This window comes from Peromyscus eremicus, chromosome 2, assembly GCF_949786415.1.
Source record: "Peromyscus eremicus chromosome 2, PerEre_H2_v1, whole genome shotgun sequence".
Taxonomy (NCBI): domain Eukaryota; kingdom Metazoa; phylum Chordata; class Mammalia; order Rodentia; family Cricetidae; genus Peromyscus; species Peromyscus eremicus.
The window spans coordinates 124955644-124979504 of record NC_081417.1 but is presented as its reverse complement, the minus strand read 5'-3'; the positions used below and the strand labels follow the sequence as shown (position 1 = coordinate 124979504).

At 37.5% G+C, this 23861-nt stretch overlaps 1 protein-coding gene across 7 annotated transcripts in view; it reads right to left on the bottom strand.

Moving 5' to 3' along the window:
* LOC131903881 (BEN domain-containing protein 5) overlaps window positions 1-22691 on the bottom strand; it is a 1181880-nt gene extending 1159189 nt beyond the window's left edge. For 5 of the 7 annotated variants that reach the window (XM_059254709.1, XM_059254708.1, XM_059254710.1 and 2 more), the window contains exon 1: window positions 22527-22690. In XM_059254709.1, the coding sequence (XP_059110692.1) occupies window positions 22527-22560 (34 nt within the window). In that variant the 5' untranslated portion in view covers window positions 22561-22690. Of the gene's footprint in view, window positions 1-22526 lie in introns of all 7 variants that reach the window. The other 2 variants (XM_059254714.1, XM_059254716.1) reach the window with 2 other exon arrangements.
* Between the last annotated feature and the right edge of the window lie 1170 nt (window positions 22692-23861).

Here is a 23861-nt window from a genome sequence, read left to right as displayed (position 1 = left end):
AAGTCCTTAAATAAACTAGAAAAGTACATTTAGACAATGTGAGCAAATCACTTTTGCCTTTGGCCATGTCAGAGCAGCAGCAGATAGCAACTGGTTTCAGGGGCTCAGCCCACCAGGAAATAAATCCCTGATGGGTGAATCTCAGATAGGCAAGGCTCAGAGAGCCTCAGCACCAGAATGTTTCTTGCTACTGCTGTATCTTTGCATGTTTGCTGCTGCCATTTTTCTCTGCTATCTGGCATGGCGTGAACGGGCATGGGGAGATCCCCACTGCCCTTAACGCAGTATGATCATCTTTTGGAAATATCCTGTTCTACTGGATATCTTCACCTGTGGATTATTATGAAGATGATTTCCTCCTAAGCTGTACTGTTTAACTAAAGCAATGATTTTACTCAATAATAATGTTAGTGTAAATAGGATTTTGATGATTGGGAGGTTTTAATAAATATAGTAAGGAATTATGGTAGAGGTCAGTTTAGTGGGAAAATTAACATAGGTAAAGGTAGGATAAAATGTTGCCCCTGCTTCTAATAAAGCAGAGGCTACAAAGTATAAAAAAATAAAACAAGGAAGCATCACACATCGAGAACAAATGAGTTTCTATTGAGGAGCCATATAGACTGTGGCTTAAGTTAATGATTAAGAAAAAAACTATTGAATCTCAGTAGCCCAAATAGCTTAAATTCTTTTAACTTAATGTTGGGAGATGTATTCACAGGTTTCAGAGTGCCTCATAACTGAAACAAAGCTTTGAAAATAACTCAGATTAGACTAAGATGCTTTTGTCAAATAGCTTTGAGGTGAAAAACCCAAGAAGACAATCTAAAGTTTTAGAAAGGCACATAGCTGAGTGAGGGACTAGTTAAGGTCAAGGAATAAAAACAAAGCAGTCCAATTATTATTACCTGGCATGCCTTTCTTGCTAGGATGGGATGATGATTAATTCCTTATACCCATTTCTGTCCTCATATTCCTGATATTAAAATTGTTGATGAGTGGGTATGCACCCTGAGGATTTAAAATAGAGCTCACTGGTTCTTTTTCATATAGAAAAGTTTAGATTTGTGATTCTTATAAGATTAACTTTTGAGATAAATAATAATTGATACTTTCTTTGTAACTACAAAATGCAAAGAAAAAGAACTGGTTGAGAAAAATGCCTTGCTTGCTTACACTCTGTTAATCTATAACAAGTTGCTTGGACATGAATGTATATGGATTCTTGGGACAACTTGTTTTTCACCTGTAATATATAAAATGTTTAATCATGTAAGGGATATGAAAAACATGCTTTTTTTACTTGAATTTATTGTAATCATTCACCTGAAAAATTGAATGTAGCTACACTGTAATTTTTATATTGCTTGAAAGACTCTACTGGGGTATATAAGCTGTAAGGGAAAAAATTAAGTTAGTTAAAAGAAAACATCAAGGATGAGAGAAGAAAAACAGCAAGAAAGACATAGAAGAAAAAAGGAGAAGAAAGAAAAAAATCAGAAGAAACCAACAAGAGAGTATGCGTGTCTTTTCCCTTACTCCCTCAGATAAAAAAAGGTCTTAGTTTGCTGACTGTAGGGATCCTCATGGAGCCTTGCACTGCTGGAGGCTGGTCCTCATGGCAGCAGTACACTTTGTCTTCAAATCATTTCATTTTTGTCTACCTATATTATGATTTACTTAGGAAAGACAAAATAAGTAATAGTGACATAAAATACAGAGAGCTCATATAACAAAGAGAAACCTGCATTTGTCAATTAAAAGGTGATTAGGGATGTTTGAGCACTTTTTCCTATATGCTGACAGGTATAGAATGTGAATGAAAAGTTAAATAAAGTGAGGCAAAGAAATCCCAACTACACCCTATTTCAAAAGCTTAATTCTACGACACAGCTAGAGGGAATGCTTAACTAGAGCAATGACTTGTACTCTAGATGAGTTAAGGATGCTAGCATATTATGAAGAAGATAAGTAGATCTGTCTTTTCAGCACAACTTTCCAATAACTCCTGTGTTTCCTTTCTGCTTTTTATTTTTAAAAATTGCTTATTTGAATACCTATTTTTAGTTCCAGACACTCAATTCTATCAGTCAATGTAATATGTCCTTGGTTCATTTAATAAGAGCAGATGTAACTTTGCTGTATTTTACAATACTTAAAATCAACTGTTCTGCTGATCTTTGCAGATATTTTTTTCCTTTACACATGAGTACTTGAGGTTTAAAGGAAACTCCTCTGCTCCTAACTAGTAGGCAGTAAGATTCTTATTTAAAAAAAAAAAAAAAAAAAAAAAAACCTTCTACTAAAACATCTTATGTTATTTTACTCCTCTGAGGACACAGAAGCTTCCAGTCTTAGGAAATAAGATCAGCTGAGAAGTTGGCCAGGTGAGGTTAGCTGTGGCTTGTTCTATCTCTCTGACCTTCCAGCATCACCCCAATACCTGGGGCTCAGGTTTGATTTTGTTAATAAGAACTTTTAAGATTCATGCTACATCTGGCACCCAACGTTAGTGGTATGAATTCTTGAAAAGACCTGAGCTACATTCGGCCGGTTATGATGGCGCACGCTGGTAGGATTTACCGAAGGAGGGAGAGGCAGGAGGATCCTGAGTTTGAGGCCTGGCCTAGGAGGCTTGGGAGAAGCTTTGGCCTGGACTGAGCCACAAACAGTGGTGGGACCATGGAAGCAGTGGCTACTGCTCCACGTTGCCAGCTCCTTCTCATCGTGTTGGTGACTGCAATGATGCTACTACCTGGGACAAAAGGTTTACCACTGCTTGTTCAGAGAAGAATTGCCAGGACCATTGTGTTACAAGAAAGCATCGACAAAGGTCAGTTTGAAAAGTTTGGCAAGACAAATGGTGGGGAAAAATTGCTGTGAAGATTTTCTGTTCTAGGGAAGAATGTTCATGGTTCCGAGAGACAGACATTTATCAGACTGTGATTGCTCCAAACCACAAAAAAAAAAAAAAAAAAAAAAAAAGTCTTCAGGGAACTATGACCACACCTAACAGCGACTTTGAAATCTTCAAAAGGATGACGGGACCCCACAAAGATGATTCCACATGGACTATGATAAAGCCATTAAGCTGATTAACACCATGGAAAAATAGACTTTGGACTACAAACTGGTCAGGACAATTTCGAGATGACTAGCTGAGATGATCCAGCCTGACAGACTACTTGAGCAAGGCCTTATGACAAGCCCTGAACTTAACTTTTATGCAGAGACTGGACAAATGATACAGGACTTGACAATTAACCCAAAAATTTTCTTTTCAAGATTCCCTAAAGATATCTTCACCCCTAGAAAGCAAAAAGAAAAAGAGAATATAGATATGAGACAGATCATCGAATCTACTCTGAGAAAAAAGATAAAGAAATCATAGGATAAATAGGTAGATCACTGAATCTACACTGAAAAGAAAAGGGGAAAGATATAAAAATGACAAAAGGTAGACTACTAAATCCATTATGAAAAGAAAAAAGAGAGAATATGGTTAGGATAAGATAAAAAGGGAGATTATGGAATCTACTTTTTAAAAGGATCTACTTGTTTTAAAAAGATAAGTAATAAAAATTTTTTGGTCTGAGTTTATCAGATGTTACTGGACTGGACATTGTTAATATATATAATGGAGTTTTTATCTGAATCTGTCAAATGTTAATGAACTAGACATCATTAATGTAATTTTTGGCTGTATATATTGTATATACTTATTGGATAGTTTTTCTTATATATTAGTTATAAGCCTTTTTTAATTTTAGACAAAAAGAGAGGAAATGTGGTGGTATTGTGTTCCCCAAAATATTGTGTACCTTAATAAACTTATCTGGGGTCAGAGAACAGAAAAGCCACAAGATACTTAGGCTAGAAAATGTTAGCACACGCCTTTAATCCTAGCATTCCAGAGACAGAAATCCCTCTGGATCTCTGTGAGTTCAAGGCCGCATTGGAAACAGCCAGGCATGGTGACTCACGCCTTTAATCTCAGAAAGCAGCCTTTAATCCCAGGGAGTGACGGTAGAAAGCAGAAAGGTTTATAAAGCGTGAGGACCAGAAACTAGAAGCATTTGGCTGGTTAAGCATTTGGCTGGTTAAGCTTTCAGGCTTTGGAGCAAAACAGTTCAGCTGAGAGCCATTGGGATGAGGACACAGAAGCTTCCAGTCTGAGGAAATAAGATCAGCTGAGAAGTTGGCCAGGTGAGGTTAGCTGTGGCTTGTTCTATCTCTCTGACCTTCCAGCATCACCCCAATACTTGGCTCAGGTTTGATTTTATTAATAAGAACTTTTAAGACTCATGCTACACTCCTCTATTAAAAATATTCCAGAAATGTAAGATCAATTATCAATTAGAAGACATGTGACAAAAATAAATATGCTTTGCAGATTCTCCTAGGATGTTGTAGTGCTTCCATCCATTTAGTAGCACAGAGTCAATTACTACCTTAATTTTTACCAGTTGACAAGCTCACTTCTTTTCTGCATGTATAGAAAAGAAAGAACAGATATTTTTTTTACAATTTTAGAACTTGGTCAAACTCATCCAAAAGTAACATCAGTGAGCTGATTGTCTCTGCTTAGACATTTAAAGAAGTTAACATAAATTCTCCTTGGTTTCAAATCAAAAGACATTGCTTAGCTGGTTTTAAAAATTAAATAAACACATGCCTTGGGTAGAGCATGGGCTGGCCCCAGGTGTGAAACAGCAAAGTAACACAGGCCCAGATATGTGAATCAGACGTCTGAGAAAAACTTTAGTGTAAGACCAGGGATCCCAGGGCAGTATGGGAGAATAGAAGTCTGCTAACTGGAAGTAAGGCTCAAGAAGGAGCTATTCAAGTATAAGAAATGGGGTACCACCTCAAAATGATATCTGGTAAACTGGAATCTCTGGGAACTGTATCCTTAAGCACATCAGGGCAAATTGTTCTGAACAGCAGAAATCTTCCACCAAAGGCAGCATATTGACTAACAGGCTCCTAGGACCACTCCTGCTGTCAAACTTCACAGGACATGTAAGTCAAGAGCACAGTATCTTTACTAGCAGCCACTACCAAGACTTGTATTAAATCATCACAGTTATTACTGCAGTGGACTTTCTCCCTGAACATAAACCAAGTGAAGACAACCCACCACCAATAGAACTCAGAAAAAACAAAAACTGTATGAAAAGTTGGGGAAAGCCACAAGCCAGAAAATGCATATACCTCAGATGTGCAAAGCATAACAACAACCACCACAAAAAAATCTGTGACAATTCTACAAACTGACAGTCACTCAACACCAGAAAGTGAAGATGATGGTAACTGAAAAGTTGAAACAAGAATTCAGAATACTTTCTCAAAAAGATCCAAAGACCAATTACAGGACTCAAACATATAGGAAAATTAATACAAAACATGGGAAAGAAACTTATGAAATCAATTCACAACACAGACAAAAAGTTACCAAAGTAGATGAAAGAATTAGCAGAAGGCAAAATTCAGCAAGAAACTAAAGATCCTGAAAAGCAAGCAAACATAAGTTCTGGAAATGAAAGAACTAATCAATTAAATAAATATCAATAGACGAGACCAAGCAGAAGAATAATATTGGGGTGGAGGACAAAGTTGGGACAAGAGTACATATAGGGAGAGGTGGGAATGGGGAGTGAGCTAGGGGGAAGGGGAGAGGGGCGGGAGGGGGAAGAACAAGGGAATCCGCGGCTGATATGTAGAACCGAATTATATTGTAAAAAAAGAAAAGAAAAATAATCAATGAACACAAGCAGAAAACTCTAAGAAGCCTGGGATACACTTAAGACAACAAACCTAAGAAAATGAATACAAGAAAAAAAAGCTGAAATAAAAGCTAATAGCCTGTCAGCTAGGGAACATGCATGGGACCGAACTAGAACCTCTGAATGTGGGTGACAGTTATGTGGCTAGATCTGTTTGGAGAGCCCCTGACAGTTGAACCAGGACTTATCCTGGGTGCATAAAATGACTTTTTGGAACACATTCCCTAGGGTGGGATACCTTGCTCAGCCTTGACACAGTGGGGAGGAGCTTGGTCCTGCCTCAATTTAGTATGCCAGACTTTGTAGACTCCCCAAGGGAGGCCTTACCCTCTGTGAGGAGTGGATGAGGAGTGGATTGGGGGAAGTGTTGGGAGAAAAGGGGGCAGAAGGGGAAGCGGGATTGTTATGTAAGATGAAAAAAAAACTTTTTAAAAATAAATAAATAAAAAGCTAATGGTTTAGATATGCTATTCCAAACCTAGAGAAACAGATATCCAAAAAAGACCAAACAGTAATGAGAGAAGAAACTCTCTGTGACACATCATAGTCAAGATGTCAAAAAAACAATGCAAAGAAGCAATACCAAAAGATGTAAAAGAAGAATGCCAAACATCATACAGAGTCCAAAATATCAGAATAATAGGAGATCTGTTCTTAGTAAACTAAAAGCTAGGAAAGAATGAAATGATATATTCCTGGTCTTGAATGTAAATTATTGATAACCAAAATTTCTATGTCCAAGAAAACTATCTCAAGATATATAGAAAAATATGAATATTTCAATATAAACACATGTTAAAGCAAATTGTGGTAACTAAGCCAACACTACATAATGTAAAAATATTACTTCTTTTGCTTTTCTTGAATTCATACATGAATACTGCATTTACATCATTCTCCACTCACATCCCCTCCAACTCTTCCTGTGTCCTCCTATTTGCTTCCATATTCATTACCTCCTCTTTAAATATTACTAGTACATATATGACTATACATACATACACACACACACACACACACACACATATATATATATATATATATATATATATGCATATACAACCTACTAAGTCCATTTAGCATTGCTTATATATACATGTGTCCAGGAGTGACCACTTGGGATCAGACAACCTACATAAAAGCTCATCCACGGAGAAAACTGATTCTCCCTCTCTCAGTAGTCATTGACTGACTGCCTGTACCTCTTCATCTGGGGGTGACACTTTATGGAGTTTTCCCAACCACATTAGCATGCCAACTGGTGTTGTCATTATATAGTTCTTGTCCAGGAATGATATACACAGAGGAAGAATAAGGCTGGTTCATACACAAAAACCCAAGACAGACTACAATAAAACAACCACTAAAAGACATTAAAAGTATATATCCTCCCTCAAATCCAGATAGATCTGCCAAACTGAAATGCAGCAAAGAAACTTCACTGATAAACTGTACCACAGATAAACTGTAATTAACACATATTTCACCCAAAAGATAAATAATACATATTATTCTCAGTACTGTGTAGAGCTTTCTCTAACGTTGATTACATTATAGGCCACAAAGCAAGCCCCAACAATTAAAAAAAAAAAAAAACTTATTCTCTGCATTCTGTCAAACCACAATGGAATAGAACTAGAAATCAGTAAGACTAACCTCAGAAAACATGCATACACTTATACATAAAACAATACACTGTTTAATGAACAGTGAGTCGCTGAAGACATGGGTGAGGAAATTTTTTAATCTCTAAAGTCAAATGAAAATGAAAGTGCCAACAACTTAACGGAACCTCTGGCATATAGCCAAGTCAGTCATAAAAGAGAGTTTATACTTTATAAGTACTCACAAAAAAATCAGAGACCTTGGGGGCAGCAACTGGGAGGAGTGGAAGGAGGGAAAACTGTGGTCAGGATGTATTGAAAACTAACTAAATCAGAAACTGGGGCTCAGTAATTAAAAGAATATACTCTTGCCAAGGGCCAGAATTTGGTTCTCAGCACCCACATAGTGGCTAACAACTGCTATGGGATGTTCTGTATGGCAAATGTGTTGCTGATTGGTCAATAAAACACTGATTGGCCATTGGCTAGGCAGGAAGTGTAGGCGGGACAAGGAGGAGAATAAAGCTGGGAAGTGGAAGGCTGAGTCAGAGAGACACTGCTGCCGCCACAGATGAGAAACAGCATGTGAAGATGCCGGTAAGCCACAAGCCATGTGGCAAGGTATAGATTAATGGAAATGCATTAATTTAAGCTGTAAGAAAAGTTAGCAAGAAGCCTGCCACGGCCATACAGTTTGTAACCAATATAAGTCTCTGTGTTTACTTGGTTGGGTCTGAGTGGCTGTGGGACTGGCAGGTGAGAGAGATTTGTCCTGACTGTGGGCCAGGCAGGAAAATTCGAGCTACAAACATCTATAGCTCCAGTTCCAGGGGATCTAATGCTATCTTCCAGGCCCCACTGCACCAGCCAAACTCATGGTGCACGTACACATAACAAAATCCTCATACACATAACAAAAATTTATTTTTAAAATTCTAAAGATTTGAGCCAGGCGGTGGTGGTGAACGCTTTTAATCCCAGCACTCGGGAGGCAGAGCCAGGCGGATCTTTGTGAGTTCGAGGCCAGCCTGGTCTACAGAGCGAGATCCAGGAAAGGCACAAAGCTACACAGAGAAAATCTGTCTCGAAAAACAAACAAACAAAAAAAATTCTAAAGATTTATTCATTTACAAATCTTCAAAATGACATATTTGAGTACATTGTAAAAATCAGAGAATTCTCAAATAACCTAATGTTTTGCCTCAAAGTTCTAGAAAAACAAGAAGATAACCACAAATACAGCAAATGGCAAGAAATAATAAAATTCAGGGTTTTCTCTGTGATTCCTGCCAGGCCACCATATACCCTCTCTGCCTTGTTCCCACTATAAAAAAACTGAACCTTCTGAGGGCTTAAGACAAAAGAAGCCCTTCCTCCCTTCAGTTATCTGTCAGTTATTTTGTTCATAGTGAAAAAGACAAACACCAACGTGAAGGTTACACTTGTTTTTCATATTTTATATTCTTTTAGCTAGTTTTTCTAACTTTTATCAAGGCTAGGCTGATTTCAGTACTAATCACACTAGCAGACTTTAAATTATCTATGATCTGTCAATGTCTTAATCATATAGCTTTGAGTAAATAGACAAGCCACATAAATTCATAAGTCTAACATTCTTCATGTAGAAGAATGATGATGATGATGATGATGATGATAATGATGATGCACTATGGTTATTAAATAAATTTTAGAATTCTGTAGCACAGAGCATACATTTCACACAACAACTTTTGCACTAATGGAAATCATGTATATAAAATTTCTGGGGATATTCTAAAGTGTTATAAAAATGATACTACTATAACTATGAACATACTACATAAAGATCTTATGCAATGACTTTGCTATCTAGAAAAAAATAAATAAACCTAAAATGTTCATTATAGGAATAAATAACATAGCATCTGTGAACAATATTTGACCAAAGCAGTATCTCAATAAATATTTAAAATGTAAAACTGGAATTCCCAATGAAGCCTCAGGACTTAATATACTACCTTTTCAAGACTACTACTATATGTCTATAATATTTACATATAATGTCCTTTCATTTATAAGACAGAATATTATACTGTATATTAAAATTATCAATTATTCATGTTTTGAGACCAAAGATCCTCATACAATGTTATGAGAACCAATATAATGTAAATTACCCCATAGTATATTACATTTAGTATATATTAACAAACTAATATATAGTTTATATATATATATATATTAGTCTCAATATATGCATACAATTTTAATATAAGTATTTAGCAAAATTACTTACAAACATGTACATGTTGTAATATTTATAATATTTAGATTTTGTAAAGATTTCTTCATGTCTCATTTTTTCAGAATCTTTAAATACATATTGATTTTATATATAACTTAATCTTTCAGTAGTATGTATCCATATTTATACATTCAACTTCACATACTGTATTTGGTTTTATTTCCTCTCCAGGCTCTCTTTCAGAGTCAGATCTCACATTTCTAGCAGCACCATCATCATGTCCACACAACTATCTCATTGTTACCTGAAATTTTAAGTGCCTAAAATAAATCTATCCTTTCTACAACAAAACCATTTCCACATAGGATTCTCCTATTTCTGTCAATGAAAACTGAAGTTTAATCTTCTTCTGCATCTTTTGAAAGATACATACAAGGAACAGAAATGTTCTTTGGTATTAACTAGATCTTGTTAACTATTCACCAGCTGTGTGATCTTAAGCAAGGTACCATAACATTCTAAACCTAAGCCCCATGTCTAAAAAACTAAAAATCAAACAAACTAACCTAACAGAATTTTTCAAGCCTAAAAGCAAGCTATACAAGGACTTAGGAAATCATGGATAGTTAGAAATGCTGTCAAGGCAACTTCTCTTTCTACATCACAGTCATCAAAAGCTACAGATGCTTCCTTTGAAAATGTCCTCATTATCATTTCCCTATTCTAGGGCCCTCTCATTTAAATCCCTCCATTTCAGGTATCATTTAATCCCCACCCATTTAAGGCAATGGCCAGAAATTGTTCCGAGTACTATTCTTACATGGTATATTCTTACCTACTTCCAATAACACAAAAACTACTTTTCATTAATTTATAATCCATAAATGCCTCATACAAGCTCCTGATGCCTAATTTCCCATCCATAAAACCTCTATGATTTATGTTAGGATTCTTTAAGTGACTTTGGTATAAAATCTTCCCCACTTCATCACCTATCTTTATTATACCCATCTAATTGTTCTCCTGTCCAGAGGACTGTGTCTTCTTTAAAGTTATCTAATGTACTATATTTTACTTATTATAATATTACAATAACATCTTTAATTAGAAATTCTGGCTCTCCCCACAGGATACTATTTGCCTTTTTGTCTTCTTTATGGGTCATTGTATATTATTTCTTTGCTCCTTAGCCTGTCTGAGAAACTTGAGGCCTAATATCCTCAGTTTCACACTTTCTTATAAATCATTACTGTTTTGTCTTTGTTAAATATTCTATTTTGCAAGTCAAGCCATAATACCAACCTACTGCTACCCTGCTTATAATTAACTGCTCTAAAAATCCTTGTGACTTCTTTACTGGATGCTGGGAACAATGATAAATAAAACAAATACAACAGGATATTGTATTCAATTGCTCCACCCCTGACCTATACCCCCATACAAGAATATAATAGAGTGAGTTCCAGGAAAGGCACAAAGCTACACAGAGAAACCCTGTCTCAAAAAAAAAAAAGAATATTGAATAAGATACATTGAATTTTAAAATATGCATTAAAATTCATCATCTGTCTTCATATTTCAATGCAGCTAAGAGCAGATTTAAATGATATATATGTAGATTATATTTGTGGTTCATGGTGTATTTCTACTGGATAGCAATGAGATAGAACTTTCCATCCCAACTTCCTCAGACCAGAAGTCTAATCCTTCAGTGAGATGGGAGGTTAGCTGAATGTGAGTTGATATCCACCTTCCTTTAAAATTTAAAATCTCTATTCTACGCAGACATTATACTTCTTCTATTTCTGATAACTCTCAAAAGCATCATATAAATCTATGCTTTGTCACTGTTTTGATCTACAATGTTTCCCAGAGGCTTACTGCATTGGCCTCCCCAACACAGTATTTGGAAGTGGGGTTTTTAGGAATTGACTGAATCATGAGGTCTCTGATCAAAGAATTAAAGCATTGATGGATTTATAACTTAACATTGTTATTGAGATATTGTGGAATCTAGGAGGTAAAGCTGTTTTATAACAATTTCCTCTGAGATTAAAACCTTCTGTGTTCTAGGGAAACACAGGACCATTACAGTGAGGTAAAACAACCTAATGTTAAGGGGAGAGCAACATTCCTTTCTGCAAGGACTCTCATGAAGCTCAAAAGGTAAGTAACTCAAAATAGCTTCAGGGAGTACCTGAAACTGACCAAATTCATTAGGCTCCTCCCTCTCCAAGTGGACATTCATTAAGAGCTACTTACTCAAAGACACTCTCAGACAGGTGAGTTGCCTAAGAAGACTCTCAGACCAGCCTAACAACCTGGAAGCAACAGAGATCACCTAAGCTGCCCAGAAAAAACCAGGGACCAGCAGCGCTGCCTGAATGGAAGAGGCACAAACCAACTAAACTACTTACAAAGGACACATTCCAACATGTTGAGCTGCCTATAGGCTGTGCAATGTATTCCAGGTTTACAGCCTTTGTGAGCTGTCACCCATGCTGGGTGAGCTTTGGTTATATAGCTGTCTCTTAAGTCATTTCTGGTCCTGTAAATAACCTCTTGCCCATATTCTTGTAAGTAACTCCAAGAAAATTCATTGGCTCATCAAGCTGGTCTTTGACAATATCCTTTTCTTGGTCTGTCATTGTTTCGCAATCTGGGGTCACTTGACATTTGCTCACATCTCCCTGGGAATAGTGTCATGCGATAGGGGTTGAGTTGGGAGAAGTAGTTATTGTAGACACACATTATTCCTGGCCTCATCCTCTTTTTTTCTTTCCCTCTCTGCTTCGCAACTGTCAGGAGCTAAACTATTTCACTCTTCACCATGATATTCTGCCTCACTGCACCCCTAGTGACTAAACCTTTGAAACTGTAAGTCAAAATCGACCTTGCCTATAAGTAGTCATGGATATTTTCTCAGAATGTCAAAAACTATCTCTCCCTGCCCAAAATACCTTTTTACTTTTCATCTTTTCCTGTCACAAAAATACTTGCTCCCCTGACCTAAGGAAAGACTATAAGCTTGAAGTTATTGATATCTGCATAACTTAAAAATTGGAAAAAGAAAATGTTAGATGTGACATATGCCATTTTCAAATAGAACTTTAAGAACTATTATCTTGTTCCAAAATTGTCTCTTTTCTTCTGAGACCAGAAACATTCCAGGAAGAAGCTATATTATCAGCCTGACTCCTTATATGAACATATGGAACAAGGCTACACAGGCTGACCTACAATGAACAGGTAAACAATAGCAATAAATAAATCATTGTTATTGCTGACTATATTTATTATGACTATATAAATTAACCTAAACTGGCTAATGAATCATATCCTTTTACCAGAATCGTTCACATTCTTTAAAGCCTACCTTTAAGACCCCCCCCCACTGTCTTGGGCTGGAGAGATGGCCTAGTGGTTAAGAGCACTGAGTGCTCTTCCACAGGACCTGGGTTCAATTCCCAGCACCCACATGATAGCTCACGACTGCCTGTTACTACAGTTTCAGGGGACCTACACCCTTACACAGGCAAAACAATAATGAACAATAAATAAATTAATTTTAAAAAAGACCTACTATCTCCATCAAATTTTCCTTAATAAGATCATTCATGAATAGTTTTCCTTCCCCTATATTTCTCAAGTTCAGCTGGGCCTTTATTACTTTGAGTTATTAATGTTTAAATGTAAATTATATATAATTGCCTAATAATTGCTCAATGGCTTCTAGCATCACAGAAACAGAAAACCAGATGACTATATGCCTTTAGATGGAAGAACATAATACTATTTATGAAGTACTCTTGATTTTAAAACAAGGTTCAAACCCAATCAAATTTCTAGATATATCCAATGATTCATACAAAATACAGAAAACATGAGAAAATGTTATACTACACCAGAGAGAAGCAATCACCAAAATGCAAGAAAACCACCTGCCTTATTCAAACAAGCAAACAAAAAAATCAAGATTTTAAAAGAAAGATGGAGGGCACAAACCACATAGGAAATAATTTAAAACTGACTAGTTATTTTAAGTTTATTTTAATATTCTCTCTCTCTCTCTCTCTCTCTCTCTCTCTCTCTCTCTCTCTCTCTCTCTCTCTGTGTGTGTGTGTGTGTGTGTGTCTGTGTGTCTGTGTGTCTGTGTGTTTAGTGTATATATGGATATGTGCACACCACAGCACAAGTGTGGAGATCAGAGGACAATTTGTAGATTCGGTTCTTTCTTTCCACATTTATTTGGATTCTAGGGATCAAATCCAGGTCTTCAGGCTTCCATGACAACTACTTTACCATTAAGCCATCTAACCAGCCCCTGAAAGAAAGAACTTTTGTTCTTTTACATGAAAGAACTATTATTATTGGTCTCATATCTAACTTGTTATGATTTTACATATGTGTAAGAGTATACATATATCTCTAAAACATACATTCTTTATATAGTTTTTAAAAGTACAAATGTACATGGAATATTTAGAAATTAGTAAGTAAAAATAAGAAAAATCCTGATAGTTTCAGAGTCCTCTAAGCAGGTAGATGAAAGAAGAGCATAAGTTTACCTCTATACTAGATACCAGGTAAAAATAATACATACATATATGTGTGTGTGTGTGTGTGTGTGTGTGTGTGATATACATATATGTGTATAATATATATATATGTGTGTGATATAATACATAAACATATACATATATATGACTGACCAAAATTCATAAGAATGATATAAAACAGACATTACAAAATTTAAAGAGTTACATAGGTAATATGAAATTGAATAAAAATGAAAAAAGAAGTTAAGAAGAAAGTGGTGTTTGTTCCTTTTGGGTATCCCTGTGGGCTTTCTCTAACAATAATCTTCCCATCAAGTAAAAACAGGCAGTATTGAGAACTATACCATACTTTGTCTCTTTCTAAAGTGGGAATAGCTATTCAACCACAACTGTGAATATAAAAACAAAAAAGGCTTGGCTTCACCAAATGCCCTGGGTTTTCACAAAAACCAGAAATTCTTGTTTTTATATAAAACCTATTTGTAGTAACTAATATCATCCTAACCTAATGAAGCCCTTGTTTATATGCTTCATGGGCCCAACACAATACATCTGTTGATCCATCATGGTTGCTGTTTATTTGCAACCTCTAGACTAAGATAAGCATAATGCAGTGTAGTAGAAAAAAGGGAGATACATCTCAGCTCTTTACTGATAATGGTATTATTTTGATATGGACACTGAGATGAAATGGGTAACACCACCTGAATCACTGCCACCCTCGATGTTCCTGTTTCATAAACTGAAGATTAGTCCCACTAGAAAGTTGTATTAATCTTTCTCATGCCCAAGTAAGAGTCCATTAGACACAGTTCTGCTGAACAAGCTTGAAAGAGTGGTCATAAGCTTCAGTTTGAATAGTGTCCTGGCTTCCTTTTCTGTTGCCATGATAAAAGATTCTGGCCAAAAGCAACTTGGGAGAGTAGAGGATTTATTTGGCTTCTGCTTTCAGATCACAACCCACCAACGAGGGAAGCCAAGCAGAAACTTGAAGCAGAAACCATGACAGAACACTGCCTGCTGGTTCACGGGCTCATACCTAGCCAGCTTTTTTCTACAATTCTGGACCACCTGCCAAGGGAATGGTATAGCCCACACTAGGCTGGACTCCATAATATTAACAATCATGACAATCCTTCACAGACATGCCCACAGGTCAATCTAATCCGGGCAGTCCTTCAGTTGAGACTTCCTTCTCAGTGACTAAGCTATATCAAGTTTATAGTTAGGGTTAACTAGGGCAAACAGATACAACCAAGTTTAAATAACTGGCCCTATATTTTGTTTATATATCCACTTGAAAATATGTAATACCCTAAAATCAGTTCAGAAAGTAACAATTTACTTATGTTTACTTTCCTAAGAGTTTACCCAAGTTCTGGCCAGAGACCATCCACAGTGAGATTTAATAATGATAGTCTAGAAAAATGATGGACATGGGAAAGATCAGTACAGCCCTTTTAATTTCCCGCTACTACTTTTTTACTAAAATAATATACACTGAAAGAAGGAAAGAGAAAAGAAGAAAAGAAACTCATATTGTTTATGTTCCTATTTTCCTTTTTCATACTTCTAAATTTATTATAACTCAATGTGCAATTATAAAACCATGACTTGAGCATTGTTAAGGGGGCTAGACATATTTGAGCAATGATAATTTTAGCTTAAATTTTTCTCTTCTTCCAGAACTCTGAAAGTGAGCTATAGCATCTCTCTTGTTCCTACACATAGTAAGAGAGTGATTCAGGATTCAGAGATCTAAGAGGTCACTTTCTATATAAATGCCATTTTAAATATATATATGTATATTCATTTAAATAGAAATTATAAAGAATTACATATAAATATATTATAATACATTATAAATATGTATGCCAAGTGTGTATTTTAAAAGCCTTATCATCTAGAAATACTAGATTCTGAATGTATATGTAAGTTAATGTGGTAGTAAATGGAAGACTGACAAATCCAGTCAAATATTCACTCATCTGACATTACTCTGAGCCTAAAATAAATTTGTTTATAAATTCATAATAAAATGTAAAAATTTGGAATGCTGTACACAAAAAAGTAGATCAATGTCATAAATACGGTTCTAAAAATGTATGAACAAGCTTCTTGAGCTCTCTCCTCAGCTCATAAGCCAACGTCCATCCTTCCTTCCTTTCTTTCTTTCCTTCTCTCTTCCTTCCTTTCTTTCTTTCCTTTCCTCTTTCTTTCTTAATAAGCAGTCTATTTCTATTTGTAAAAAGACATGACTTTCTCTCCAACTCCTTCTGACAGTTGCCAAGATTTTCACCTAACCTATACTATGTTTTCTCTTAACCACTAATAAAATTGTCCTTGAATTTCAATATGAACAAATTTGAATGTTTATTTAAATTTTAATTATTTATATTTTTAAAAATGAATAACACTTTCAAGTTAAAGCAAAAGATAATTTTAGAATTAATGAGTTTAGTGATTTTTTTCTAATGTGTCCAAGTATTGTTTTACTTTTCATGAAAAGCAATGTTCTTAAATTTATATAACTAATATGAATAAAAGTACACTTTTCTGTCTGTAATACAATTATTTTATTAGCTGAAAAATATTAAAAAATATACTGGGCCATGTCTGGGTCTGCGGCCCAGCAGCAGTCAGAGTCTGGGTTGATGTCCATCCATGGCTCCTGCTGCCACCAGGGGCTGTGTGGATGCCCAGGGTCTGGACAGCCACTTGAGACCATGTTTGTGTCCCAGGGCCTTGCTGCCACTGGGGCCATGGTGACGTCTGGACCCAAGCTGCTGCTAAGGGCATGTCTGGGTCCATGTTCCTGCTACAGTTGGGGTCTATGATAATGTTCATGATCTGTGTTACCACAGGGGGTCATAGAAATCATGTGCATTGAAATCCAAGGGCCTGTGCTGAGCCAGGGCATGCCCCATCACTAACCCTAGGATTGCTGGCCCGGCCCCTCTCTGGACACTGCAGCAGAAGAGCTGGCCCGGCATCCCTATGGGAGAACTAACCCCCATACTCAAAAGAGATGGTCCCACCACTTACCATGGGTGTGGGAGAACTGATCTGATGACATGGGCCTAGAGAGTTAGCTCTGCCCCTAACCTGAGGGGCTGGTCCCAGTGGCCTGGACCAACTACCTCAGCTACAACCAAGACCCACATCCTGGGCCTCGGGTTGGCCCACCCTAACATCTACTCCACCTATGACCTGTTGGAGTGCAGTGCACGAAGGGACTGGTCCTGTGGAACAATACCGCAGGATCTCCATGACTCGACGGCAACAGCAGGATATCTGAGTGAAGCTTTGGTGAGGGTCCGGTGATGATGGTGTGCATAACCCTTGAACCAAACCAATGACTCATTGCAATGAGTCATTATGTGGGTGGGGCTGATTGGACAAAAGGGTATACTGCACTAGGATGAATGAAAGTGTTGGAAAGACAGGAATGGGGTAGGGTTTTTATTTGTTTTGTTTTGTTTTTAATTAATTTGGGGGAGGGATGCTGCAGGGATAAGGGGAGAATATGGAGGGACTGGGAGGTGAGCGGGATTAGGGTGGATGATGGGAAAATCCCAAAGAATCAATAAAGAAATATATATATTTGAGAACTTTATACAATGTAGGGGGTTTTGTTTTGTTTTTTTAGGAAGAACACAGACTTTTTTCTACTTCCGGCCAGCCATTTCTCATCATTACAACCTGGGACTCACAAAACTTCTAAAAAACCTGTATTTATAAATAAGAGGAAGAAAACTTTGTTTACTCTGCCTGCTGGGCAACATTCTCACTGGGCTCAATGAGTGTCTTTTCACTGGTAGGAAATAGACGAAATGCATCATTATTTTATCAGTGTGAAGCATCTCTTTACTATAGGAGGGACCTGAAAGGAAGTACTTTGATGAGTCTGAGATTTAGTTTTTGCTGTACTGGTTCATTTTCATAATACAACCTACATTATATACTTTAGGTGTGTCTATATTACTTTCTTTTTTAAGTTTTATTTTTGAGATTATAATTATAAAAATTTCCCCTTCCCTTTCCTCCCTCCTAGCCCTCCCATCTTCCCCTCCTCTCTCTCTTTCAAATTCATGGTTTCTTTGTTCATTAATTGATGTTATGTACATACATACATACAAATACACATATGCACATGTGTGTTTTTATGCTTGAATCGGTGTTACCCATTGCATAAATACAACCTGCTCAGTCTGTATAATGTTACTGGTATGTATGTTTTCGGGGCTATTTGGTATTGGATAACCAATTGATATGATCTTCATACTCTCAGCATTCCTTAGTTGTCTGTAGTTCTTTATGTAGAGCTGAGATCTCCTCCATCCACTTTAGTATGTCTACTGTTGTCCTTGCTCAGCTCATGCTTAGGCAGTCATGTTGGTGAGACTTTATGGGTGTTGCTTCTGGCATTACTAGAAGACACAATCTCACAGCAAACTCTTTCATCCTATGGCTCTTACAGTCTTCATGTCCCCTCTTCCAAAATGATCCCTGGGCCTTTGGTGAAGGGGTTGTATTGTAGATGTACCTGTTGGGACTGGTCTTCACAACTCTGCACTTTGAAGGGTTGTGAGTTTTTAATGGTCTTTATCTGTTGCAAAGAGAAGTTCCTTGATGAGTGGTAGGACTGCACTTATCTGTGGGTATAAGGACAAATATTTAGAATATATCTTGGTATCCTGCTGGTTTAGTAAAATGGTGATTGTAGGTTCTCCTCCAAGATCCACAACTTCACTAGCCCTGGGTTGTTGACTAGGTTTCCAGTACCAGGCATGGCTTCCCTCTTGATGAGAAGAGATCTTAAGTTCAACAAGAGAGATGTTGTTTACTGTCAGGATATGCATGCCACTATTGAACTCTTAGGGTTAATCATGCCACAGTGGTCTCTGTTGTGGTTCATAAGTGTCATAGCTGGATACAACTGTTGTTTGCTTCCCTCCTTTGGAAACTTGCATGGTACTTTCTTGTACAGTGTAAGCTAGTTCTTCTCAGGTAGGAGGAATTCAGGTCACTTTTAGCTCACGGGTCTCTGGGCCCTCTGTCTGAAGTGCATCCTATCTTCAGTAATAGGGACTTATCTTCTCTCTCTGGAGGACACCCAAGGGCAATATCAATAGCCTGCAATGTTTTTGGAGTCTCTTGAAGAACCCTAACAACTCAAAAGAGGACTTCTCTTGCCTGGTGCTGAGTTTTGTTAGATGATGGTCTTGGCTCTTAGAAGGAGCATTGTCAGTCCAGATGGAAAAAAAAAATCATTGAAACCATATATGTTTATTTATACACAGACTAATGTGTATTGTAAGATTTTTAGGTAGATAATTACTACTTTTTCAGACATTCTCATTGTTACCCTCCTTATTTATCTCCCTCTCCCATTCCTAATTAGAGCTCATAGTTTTTCCTAGTCTCCCTATCTGATTACTGTACCCTGCTATCCCTCTCTCAAGTGCTCCCTGGCATCATCCCCTACCCTGACAATGGTACTTTTTACTTTCCAGGGGTTTAGAGTTACTCCAGGATTTGTTGTATTCTATGTTGTTGAATAATGTATTTTGACCATATTCTCTTCTGCTCCCCCAACTCATCCCAGATCTACCTCCCCTCATCCGTCCACCCAATTTTGTGCCCTTTTTCCCACCATCAAGACCAATTTGTGCTGCTTCCACTGTGGAAACCTACTACTATTATTTTGCTACATAGAAATAGTATTAAATCAATTCCTAATGACAGACATGCTCACATGATCTAGACAATCCCTCAATGACACTCCCTTCTCAGATTATTCCATATTATATCAAATTGAAAATGATATTAAACCACCACACTTAGAAATATGAATTAAGAAAGAAACAAAGATGGAGAAGGCATAATAATCTAGAAGATAGGTGACCTGGATTTTCCCTCATCAGTTTTCTCTCATCAAAGTTACCCATGACCTCCCTGTTGCTAAGTCTAGTTTAGCACTCCTCATTTCACATCACTTGGCAATATTTAGTCTATTGAAGATTCTATTTATCTTGAAACAGTCTTTTGGTTATATTCTATCTGGTTATACCTTCTCAGTCTCACTGGAAAATACTGAAATATCTCAGTTCACTCTGGGCCTTTTCTCCCTCTACACAATTTCATTCACATTTATGACATTACTAATTATCTCACTTCCAAAATAATTATATCCATGCAGGTTCAGACATAAATTCACTCCTTTGTCAATGTCTCCACTTATTTGGGTTTCTTAAAGATACCTCAAACTTCATATGTCAAAAACTAAATTCATGGTCTTCCCTCTCAAATCTAGCTAAGACCTCATCTAATGCTATCTTTGTAATGGCACCACCAACTATCATTTACATAATATAGAAAACAATTATCTCTGGTACCTTATATTTCACTAAGTTCTGTCTATTTTTATCTGCTACATCTCAGTTCTACAGCCTGTTACTATCTTCTAACATGTTCTTCTATACTCTTGAATTGTTAGTACTTCCTACTATAGCTAGAATTTTTTCAACTGTTCTAATGATGCCATGTTCCCACTTAAAAGTCTTCAGCAGTTTTCCGTTATCCTTGAGAATTTGAACAAAATGAAAGCATAGGAGTACTATAAGACCTGGCTTCACCTTTCCACCACTCTCCTCCCATTGCCCCATGAGCTTCCACCACATTTTCTCCTTTAGATCCTTACAAAATATATTAACACCTGCCTTGAGGTCTTTGTACATGAGTTCTCTCTGCCTATACTTTTCTTTGCTCTCCTCATTCATCCAATCTCTATTATATTTCAGCTAAACTATCACATCCAGTCAATCCAGTTATTTATTCATTGAGAATATGTTATTCATCAGATTTAGTTCTAGACCATGTGAGACTGATAAGCAAAGTAAAGCCCTTTTAGAGTTTATATATTAGTGAAAGGAGAGGGATAATTAATTATACAAATAAATAACTTTATTTATATGATAGATTCAAAGGGGATAAAATACAAAAATATTCAAGAGAATTAAGAGCAAGTAGTTTGCCATGCCTAATTTGGTATCTGTAATATAGTTAGCATTTAATAAACATTTTAAGTGGGTAAGAATAAAGGAGTGTTCACAGTAAACTATAAAAGGGCAACAATTTTAAAATAAATAGAGGAAGAATTAGAGATACCAATCAAAAAGAAACAATGAGAGGCCTTAAAAGATAATAGTGTCCTGAATCATTTTTAACCATTTTAAATAGTTTATAGTTATGGTTCCTGTATTGTATTGCCTTACTAGTGTGTATACACACACACACACACACACACACACACACACACACACACACACACACACACACAGTGAGGGGGGTCTAGAATAATTCAAGTGAGTCACTCTTGTAACCATAGTTCATAATATCTAATTAGGATATGTACATAAGTTTATAGATAGCCCACTTTTACAACCCACCATCATATATATCCCAAAGTCATTGATTTTCTATGCAAACACTGATTTATCCCCTACATTAAAGTTTCAGCTGTTTAATCCTCTGCTTGTTTTACAGACAAACCTCTTCTATACAAAGGACTCTTGCTTTCTTCTATTAGGATATCCTTAGAAGCAGGATCCTGGGTTTCCATTCCTGTCAGAGTCCCTGCTACTTAAAGGCCATCTTATACTCACAGAGATATGGACATGTAACCCTTTGTGATTTTGAATGACCTTCAAGATCCCACATACACTCGTGCCCAGCTTCCAGCCTCCTTTGGTGGACTCCAAACAGACTGGAGTTCTGAGTGACTCTTCAAGTCTCTTGTCTTTTTAAGGACTCATAGGAAGATTTGTATACTTTCTGTGTGATTCCTTAGGTGGCCCTTAGGACTTTCCTCCCAAACACAAATATTCTGCATAAACTTCACTTCTATGGAACCGATATGGAGGTAATATATCTTCCACAAAATCTGCTTCCTCTCCCCAGTTCTAAATCATATCCCAGGAGAGATTCCTTGCAAGCTACCACAAGACTGTGAACACCCTCCTTCTCCAGGACCTTGACACGGCCCCCATCTCAGGTGTCACTCAGTATTAAGGGTCCTATATCTTCTCTCCAAGCCTTTTCTGGGCCCATGCTCACTCAAGAGTGTGCACACTCCTCCCCAAAGCCCTCCATCAGCAGAACTTTGAGATTCCCTGCTGGCCACTCAGAGAGATACACATCTCTCCCTTGAACCCTGACCCTGAGGAAATAGTCACGACAAGGTAACCCGCAAGGGTGCCTCCTCAGGGGTAGGGCCATGAAGAGAGTCCTCAGTCCCCTCAGGCCCAAGACAGGCGCCTCAGCCTTCCCCTGCTCCACGGCCCTCACAGACCTGCCTCAGGCGCCGTCTGGCTCCGCTCCGCCATTTTTGTTGTCCGTCAGTCTATGAACCCACGCAAAAACCACGGGACAGTGGGGAGCGAGCGGTGGGATCCTCGGGTTGACAGAAGCTCGCTCAGGAAGACGCTGCACGACGGTTGCTAAGGAAACCGGCGGCCCCGTGCGGCCGGCTGGGAGCAGGGGGCGGGGCAGAAGAGAGCGTACAGCCGAGGCTCCGCCCCCTCGCAGGAGCGCACCTCCTTCAAGCTCCCCGCCTGCAGGCTGGGGACTCCACAAGGTTTCTTTCTGAAACCAAGCCATAGCGACTTGGGAACTGAGCAAGCTCAGCTGCCAGTGTCTTGCCTAGGCTAAGTCTGCAAGGATGACACTTCATTGCCCCTGGTGTCAATCCAAGTGCCTAGGTGGGTTGACATTTCTATGGTTTCTAAGGACTTGGGACAAGTTTCTTAATTTCCCAGCACTTCTTTTAATGTGCTTGGCCTTCATGGATAAGATGAGTGATCTGTATTCAACTTAAATACATTGAGAACTAATTGTGTGACTAGCACAATCAAAGCGCACCAGAAGTCCTAAGGCCCCTGGCTCCTTGCTCCTCTGCAACTGGGACATTTGTCTCCTAATTTCCAACGGAATGGTTGTGAGTTGCTTTCTGTTGCTTAAATTAAACTCTCTCATATTTCCTATTTTTGTGTCCTGGGCCTAGCTGACTTAAAGAGTTTGAGAAAATTCCTTACACAGAAAAGTAGAGAGACCACAAAGCTTTTTAGGTAAAATGCTGGCAATGTGCATGCAACTGTTAATCCTCTTCACTAAAATGTGGAACAAGTTGGGGCACCATCTTGGTAAAAGTACCAAAAACTGCTTGAAAAATATCAGTAGATATGGGTAAAATCTACCCATCAGAAATGTCTTTGACACTTAAGCAGTGTAAAATTCACAAAATATCCACACGACCAGCAAAGTGAATGTACACATGCTTTTCACAATCCTGATGACAGGTAAAAGCTGTGAGACTTATGAGGATTTCCTTATGGGAGCAGTCATTTGGGGCTGAAAAAGGAATTTCATTATGTATAAGGAGATGAAAAGAAAAAGAATGAGAAGGATCTGGACTCTATTAACACTGTGACCTTATACCTTCATAGTCTTAAAAAAATAAAAAAAAATTAAAAAAAAAACCTTACACTCATTGAGCCTCAGTTTTCTTTTTCAACAAACTGTGATAAAGCCTCGACCTACCTCAGAGAGTTGCTCTGCATCACAAATGGGTGATGGATGAAATTGCATTTGCTGAATATGAATCCAGTAAAATTTTAAAAACCTAATG